Raw genomic sequence first — 8,386 nt, 5'->3', positions numbered from 1 at the left:
CCCTTCCACCTCTAAATCTGTAAACCTATAATCCTAGAGATGGCTACACAAATAATGTTGGTGTGTCTGTGTGTGTGTGTGTATGTGTGTATAAAACCAAAGGGGGAAAAGGGTAAATGATAGCTTTATTATATATTTAAAAGGAATAGCAAGTTGTATGTAACAGATTTGCAGTTTCATGTACAATAGTCTTTTCTTTTCTTATTCTACTACATTATGGAAATGCTTGTTTTATTTCTGAAGTTCAGAATAAAATAAATAAAATAAAAAAACCCTATAATCCTAAGAGAAAGACAATGTTGCATTTTGGGACAGCAAGTAGTCTAAGTTGGGTGGTAAGCCTGGCCCTGTCAGGTTTTATATCAGTTGAAAGACTTGGTTTGAGCTCAGTAGTTCCCCTGACCCCGTGTTAGACCCCCTAATCAACCAGAGTTCATTTTATTTTATTGTGCTCATAGGAAAATATTCACAGGGTAGCTGTTGTGGTCACCTATATTCTTGAGCTGTGTTTTGAGATGGCTATTTGGAAGAGTCCTGGCTCTGAGTCAGTACATTAGGCCTGCTTTGAAATCATGCCCAGCCCCTAGACTAATACCTGGCACAGTGGAGGAATTCACTAAAGGTTTGTTGCTGCTGCCGCTTTGTTATGAACTAGGGCGGGATCTTTCTTTTCTGTATTATTGGGTGACTTAGGGCTACCCAGAAAAACTCATCAAGATCTTCCTAGGTTAGAGGTATAGCTTTGGGACAGTCTGTGGACAGACTAGCTTCTGAGGGTGGGAAAGTAGAGTAGGACAGATAGTTGCCTGGGTACTAAATTTTCTTCCTTGACATTCTGAACAGGTCAGTGAATAACCAATTTAATGATGCAGCCAGCACTTGTCAGGCTGAAGGCTTTTAAACTGTTCTTTGCTTCCTCCTTGGTTTAATTAACCTGGCTTGTGACCACATAATTTTGGAAATTGGAAGAGAAATTTGGCAACCCTGACATAAAACATCCCAAGGTCACAGAGAGGCAGTGAGGTACAGTAGATAGGAAGCGGAGCAGGAGGACATGGGTTCCAATTCTTACTTCTGGCACCTACTAGTGATGTGACTCTGGCAAAGTCACTCCAACCCTCATCTCCCATAGACAGCTCTCCGACAGCATGTTAAGCAGAAGGCACAGACCAGCATTGGTACAGAAAGTTTCTTCATCTGGGAATTCCCTATAACCCATGAAATCACAAGTCTATTCTCTCTCTCCTATCAGAGAATAGGACTGGAGTAGAAAGGGATGTTAGAGGTCATCTGGACTCTAGCCCCTGGGCATCTAAGTGGCACAGTGGATAGAGTGCTATACTTGGAGTCAGAAAGATCTGAGTTCAAATCTGTCCCCAGACACTTACTAGTTGTGTGACCCTCAGCAAGTCACTTCACCCACCCTGTTTGCCTCAATTTCCTCATGTAAAATGAATTGGAGAAGGAAATGGCAAACCACAACAGTATCTTTGCCAAGAAAACCCCAAACGGGGTCATGGAGAGTTGGACCTGACTGGAAAATGACTGGTGGAAAAGTCTCCAACCCTCCCATTTTACAGAGGAGAAAATTGAAGCCCAGGGAGGTAGCAAATTGCCCAAAGGTCAAACAGTAGAGTAAGCATCAGAGGCAGGATTTGAACCTAGGTCCTGTAGCTCTAGCACTAGGAACTGTCTTCACTGAGGCAGCCAGGTGGTAGGTCCTTGGGCTCCATCCAGCCTCAGCCACTCAGCCGTGTGACCCTGGCCACTTGTTCGGAGTTACCTAGTTTGCTAGTGGGAAGACTCCCAAGCCAGCAGTGTTTCCCACGAGCTGCTATATGACCTTACCTCCTCAGTTATGATAGCTTTTTAATGCATTATGTTATTTCCTTGAGCTTTTCAACTCTGATTAGAACTTTACTTTTAAATAATTTCCCCATCTTGTTATTTTTTGAAAAATGATCTAGTGTGAAAGCACAGATCTAAGTTCTAGTGTTGATTTTTCCACTAATTAGCCATGACCTTGGATAAGCCCCTTCACCTTTGCTTCTCTGGCCTCAGTTTCCTTACATGTAAAATGAGAAGTGGGGTTAGATGCTCTTTAAGGTCCCCTCTAGCTTGAAATTTTGGATTTTGTAAATAAGTTTTTGCTTAAATGGAAAGACTGCCTTGAGTGGCCTGCAGGAGAATTTGTGAGAAACACAGGCTAGAAAGGGACTTGATTTGCAAGTAATTGAAAAGGGAAGGGGCTATTTACTTTTAAAATTTCAAGTTTCAAGTTTGAGGTAAAAGGACCTTTGGCTCAAGGGAAGAAGGTTGTTCCGTCATTACCTCATTTGAGGTTCTCTTGGCAAAGACACTGGAATGGTTTGCCATTTCCTTCTCCAGCTCATTTTACAGATGAGGAAACTGAAGCAAAGAGGGTTAAAGTGACTTGCTCAGGGTCACATAGCTAGGTAGTATCAGAGGTTAGATTCAAACTCAAAAAAATGAGTGTTCCTCATTCCAAGCCCAGTGCTCGGGGCACTATGCCACCTAGCTGCCCTAGAGAGGACCAGGCAGATATTGCAGCTCCAATTCACTGCTTCGGTCTCTCACAGTTTATTGGGGATATTAAGAACCATTCACCCCAACTCCAGTAAAGGTAAGAGGAGGGTAGAACTGAGCCTGCAAGGGAATAAGAGGATGAACAGATTGAAGGAGTCGGTATTGAATAGCTCAATGATAAAGCCACCAGCTAATCCAGTCCTTTGTCAGCTCTAGAAGGAACAAAGCAATCTTTACTGAGAGAAGTACCTTCTGGCAATCTATTTATTGTTTTAGAGAAGTGTGCACACATGTGTGTTTGTTTATGAAGATTCCATAGGGGACAGCATCCTTTACTTGGTTTTCTTTTCAACACAGGAAATGTCTATGTTGGGAAATAAAGCAGTTGGCCTTGGTAAAAGGGATGGTAAAAGCAGTAGGTAAACAGAGTATTCAAAATGGCTGCAGCTCATGGGAACACAAACAAAATAATCATGCAAGTCCCAAACATGTCATTGAAAATGTGTATGATGTTTTGCCTGCTAATTTCAATGGTTCATCCTGCACAGGTCTGGCTCTTCATGTTTGGAAAGTGTCTTCCTTTCTTTGTATTTTTAGTTGTTTGGTTCTTGCCTTTTTCCCTTTGCTCCCCTCTTCAAATGTCCCTTTTTCACCACCTTCTTTCCAGTTTTGGTTGCAGGCTATATCAGTCACTGAGCATTGGAGGCCTTTTATCCGGTGAATATGCAATAAAGATGAGCTGGGGGGAAAGACAGTAGCAGCCACATTTGGAATTTCCAAATTAGTGGTCATAAACTGTGGGCATAAATAAAATATGCACATGTCTTTGCTTCGTGCGTGTGAATCAGAGAGGAGCCCTTTAGGTCCCCAATATAAATGTTAATGTTAGGAAACATGGAAGAAACAAGTTGTGCAAAAAAAAAAAACAAAACCCAAACAAAAAACTCCAAATTTCCTAACAATAGAGCTGTCCAAAAGTGGCACAAGCCATCTTTGGAAGAAGTGAGTTCTGTGGTTCCTAGACAGATTGTCAAGCAGGGAAATTACTTGTTGGGTATGTTGCTGAGAGAAATATTAGCTAGCTATCTATCGATTGATCAAAATGGCCTTCTGAGGTCCCTTCCAACTCTCAGGTTCTGTGCTTATGAGGATAGGCAGGAAACTGGGTACCTGCCTTTAGTAAATGACTTCCTACCACACACTTTGAGTATGTATATAGTCATAAACCTATTTGGAAAAAAGAGTTGATTGCAGTCCCGATAAGTATTAGATTTATTTTTAAGCCAACTGGCAAGGAAACATTTAAAAAAAGTTTTTGGCCACATTCACCTGATGATTTAAAGAAAACAAAAACTAAACCACTTAAATGCCTACATGCAGCCAGTTTTAATTACAGTAATTTATTTTTGAAAAAAAATCTTATAAAGCTTTATGTTGCTTTTTCTTTGCCTGTATGGTAAATGTCATTTTTCCAAGTGGCATGACCATTTGCCCTCTCTCTGGTTTGTCCAATAATTTTAACTTAATTACTGCTTGTTTGGTGATGGGGGTGGCATGAAACCTAGTTAGAAAACGGATAAAACTGATTTTAGAATACGTGGTTAGGTCCAGTGGTGATTGGAGCCTATGAAAAAAATCACAAAATTCTCACACTTTGATCTTCATCAAAGAAAATAAATTCTGCAGTAGGTGTTTTATTCCTCCAAAGCAGTCTCTCTACATGCTGTGGCTTTGAATTGTTTTTTTCACGCCCCCCCCCCCGTGGGAAACTTGACGTTTTATCATTGCTTCTGAAAATGGAATTAAAAAAAAATCTTGTTTTCAATCCCATTCTGTGCTAAGAGATATGCATATGTGACTCAGCCAGCTACTGAAAGAGAACCTCGGAGGACATATTTTGGGCACACCAGAAAGCCTGAAGGTGGGCCAAATGAATTGCCCATAAATACAAACAGAGAAACACATGTTGAGAATAACACTGCCTAGGAATGCTAGGAAGTGAGGGCCAAATCCTCATCAGGCTTTGTTTTCCCCTCAGTCAGTTCTGTATTCATCGACAAAAGACAAAAGCTGGCATTCAGCTGTTGGCTTTCATTCAGCTCCCCAACGGCTTCCACTGGGATCCCACAGTCATAGGCCCTTGACTTAGGAAAAGAGGTAGAGCAACTTATTGTGCAGTTCAGTGGTGGGAGGGGGCAAGAAAAGAGTGGAAACACCACGACATCAACAGGAAATAAAACATTTTTATTGAATATCTGTGTAATAGGTCAGGTCATTGGTAACAACAATCAGAAAACTACTATGGGGTTCACTACACAATGTGAAACAAAATTTTAACCACCTCATCAAAAAAATGAAGGTAAAATACAGCTAAAGTTGTCGGCTCGCAGGCCACGGGCCGTTATGGCAGGATAGAACACCCCAAAGTTTCTACAAGATACAGAGAAAACCCACATATAGGAACACTCAAGCAGGCAGTAAATATACACGAAGGCAACTAGGATCTCTCTACAGCATCAGATTTCTAATACTTTACACAGCTTTGTCAGAAAGGTACATGTGGCTTATCTGAGGATGGATGGTCATCTCGGTCAAAAAAGCAGGTTTCGGTCACTGTCATGGGCATGATGGCAGAGAGTACCAACCAATTCTACTACGGCAACAGTGTGTCTGGCAGTGTTGGAAGAGAATGCATTAAGAGTACTTAACGCGATTGAGAAATGTGTAATTATCGGCAGCTGGAACCTGCTTGTTTCTGGGTTCTGTATGAGCAACTCAAAGCTGGATATGATGAAGTTAAATCTCTGTGTTATGCACACACAACACTCCAAAATCAATCTAGCCCCTCTCTTTGGTAGGGTTTGGTCCCTTAAAATTGATGAAAAGAAGTCCTGTTCGACTTTGTTTTTTCTTCCTACACATAGAGGCATTTATTCTCATAGGATGCCTCTTCCATGGGAAACAAACGTAAAGGAAATTATGGCTTAGGGACGATAAAGTCGGGAGAGAGAATTGTCCCCCCCCTTCCCCATCTTTATTTTTCATTCTCTGCTTGTCCCAGTTCCAAAGAGTTTGGTGGCCTTTGCCTTGACTGGGCTGAACAACCAAAGGACCCACCCATCCATTATCAAGAAAGTATAAAGAAAGGGTCTCCATTCATTGGGGGATTGCTGGGAATGCCTAAAGCTTTTGTCTGGCAGCCCTAGCTGATTTTCCTTGGAGTTAGAGAGGAACATGGCATGCTGGTATGAAGATAAGTATAATAAATTTGGAATGTGAGGCCAAGGTTATGTGTTTCTGATTTGCCAGAAAAATGAGCTTTCTCTTCAGAAGAATTTTTGCTATCTGTGGCCTAGTCAACCCAAAATTTGGTCTCCAGAGAAAGAGAAGAAGAGAGAAAAAATCTGAAGTGATGTGGAAAGAGTCTAGATGCAGAATGACACGGTAGATTGCCCTTCATTTAATAAGGCAATGACCTACCAGGGTGGGCTAAGGTATGGAATATTGCACAGTGTTCAACAATATGCTGTGTGGTCCACCCATTCTCTGAAATTTCCCTGTCCGATGCGTAGCTCTTCAGTTCTGCATTGGTCCATTTGTAACTTGAACTGTTAGCGCTACGTGGGCCTCCGGCAGTGCGGTATAGAAGGGAATGGCAGTATTATAACAATATCACTACAGAATAAATTGGTTGCTATCCACTGAGAAAACTAGATTTCTAAGCACACAGGGCAGTCACAGTGATACACAGAGCAGTCTTTGAAGACTCTTATGGAATGACAAATAGCTTCATAATAGTGCCATTACTACATAATAACATTGAAAACATTTAAAAACTCCTCCTGAAACACGAGCATCTAGTATACAGAAGAGGTTGCTTCAGTTTTCTAGAACTTGTTCTTTGTTTAGTTTCATCTTTTTTTTTTTAAAGGACAAATTAAAACTCATTTCAGTATAAAGAGCATATAAAAAGATCACTAGCTGTTTTGGCTTTATCGAAGTGCATTCAGAACTATGGCTAAATTTCGTCCTTTTTTTTTTTTGTCTTGATGGGATTACAATACTGTTGACCACAAAGTCATTTTTTTGTAATAAGCACAGGTTGCTGTGTTGAAAAATATTCTGCATTCCTTCTAATCTGGTTTTGTATAATAAAATATTTCGTTATAAAGTCTAATGTGCAAACCCATTAAGAATTCATCCAGAATGGGAAATCTCCAACAGAATTCCCAGGATGCACATTTTATATAAAGGTGAGAATGGAGAGCATCTTCTGGGATGGTCAGGCGGTGTTTCACAAATGCTGACTTCTCCTCTCCCAGCCTCTTCCCTTCCCCATCCCCCCCGCCTCCCACAATGAACATACACATACTCACACATACACACACACACCAAACACCATCATGTTATTTACTCTAGGTGCAATAATAAGAAATAATTCCCTCCCATTCAAATGCTTTCTCATCTGTTAGCTTTTTAAAGTATATACAGACAAATTCTATACAGTCATCCCTTCCATATTGAGGAGGTTAGGGGTACAGTTCCCCTGCCCTCTACCGTAATATGGAAATTTCATGTAAAATCCGTAGAGGTAGACCCTTCACCTTCATTGGCCTTTAGGGAATCATATAAGGACTTAGCCTTTTCTTGTATAATACCAGAGTCTACTGGAATGCCTTTTTAAAAAAATAACAAGCCTGCATTTCTGAGTTTCTAAACTTTTTCTATGTCATCTGCTGCTCTTTACATGTCTTCCGCGGTTTCTGCAAAACTCCCCCCCCCCAAATTCCCATTTAGTTTCTTATGCCAACCCACAATATATCAAAACCGCCATGGGGAAAGTTGAGATGTGGAAGGGATAACTGTACTCTATTGGCTTGTGGCTACGCTTCCTTGAGGTCAGCTATGGAGCTGCTCAGATCATGCTAAGTTGCCTGTGAAAGAATTCTACAAAATGGGATCTACCCCCTCCAAGTGTGCAGTGTTAAGAATATCCAGTTATTTGAATGGTTCAGTTGAAAGCTCAGATTTGTTGTCCTTTAAGATGTCACTGTAACTGTACTAGTGCCTTACAAGTTGGAATTTTTGCTGGAATGCAGACGATACAATATTTAACCCTAATATATATTATCAGCTCTCCTATATCTCAGTCAATTTACATAATTTAAAATAGAACATCTTATTAAAAACATCTAGATATACACGGATTAGGAAACTCGTACAACATACAAATACACAAACTAGAAATAAATTTTTAGCATACTGGTATATACAACAGTGTGATACAATAAATAATTTCTGTCATGCTCTATCTACACATCATATTGCTTAAAAGAAGAGTAGATTTGGGGGGCATTGGGGTGGTGAAGGTCTTAGGGGGCTCTCTACATTTAAAGTTGTGCAAATTAAAACAGGATTTAAAGGACCACTGATTTGGGTTAGGAATGCATGGCTGGAAATGAAAGGACCCATATTACTGAGGTATTTACAGATACTGGCTAGAGAGCACTATATGGGCAGATGCAGAAAGGCTTCTTCTGTTCCCTTTATTTCTTGACCGCAAGCATGGCATCCACCTCCTCCTCTACCTGTAAGGTGTGCCACTGTGCAATGGGTCGCCTGGGATTGGCCAACATGTCTGACCAATGCCGCAGCTCCGCGCCGGTGCTGTTGTAGCCCACAAAGACCTTGCCGATGGCATCGTTCTTGCCAATCTTGTCATAGTCCAAAACAGTTACCACAACTTGCACTTTCTAAAAGGGGAGAGAAGAAAAAAAAAAAGAACAAGGAGATCACAAGGGGATGGGGACCAATCTCTTCCTAACAAAGCAGTCTAAGT

The 8,386-nt window shown here is 40.9% G+C and overlaps 1 protein-coding gene across 5 annotated transcripts in view; it reads right to left on the bottom strand.

Annotated features, from left to right (window-relative positions):
* Nucleotides 1-4,772: 4,772 nt before the first annotated feature.
* Nucleotides 4,773-8,386, bottom strand: part of SYT1 (synaptotagmin 1) — a 724,221-nt gene continuing 720,607 nt past the window's right edge. For all 5 annotated transcript variants that reach the window (XM_078146393.1, XM_078146407.1, XM_020993508.2 and 2 more), the window contains one exon: nt 4,773-8,300. In XM_078146393.1, the coding sequence (XP_078002519.1) occupies nt 8,094-8,300 (207 nt within the window). In that variant the 3' untranslated portion in view covers nt 4,773-8,093. The remainder of the gene's footprint in view (nt 8,301-8,386) is intronic.

This window comes from Phascolarctos cinereus, unplaced genomic scaffold (assembly GCF_003287225.1).
Source record: "Phascolarctos cinereus isolate Bilbo 61053 unplaced genomic scaffold, phaCin_HiC Scaffold_1;HRSCAF=81, whole genome shotgun sequence".
In the NCBI taxonomy this organism is placed as follows: domain Eukaryota; kingdom Metazoa; phylum Chordata; class Mammalia; order Diprotodontia; family Phascolarctidae; genus Phascolarctos; species Phascolarctos cinereus.
Note: the sequence above shows the minus strand (reverse complement) of the source record. Positions and strands in the feature narration are given on the sequence as shown.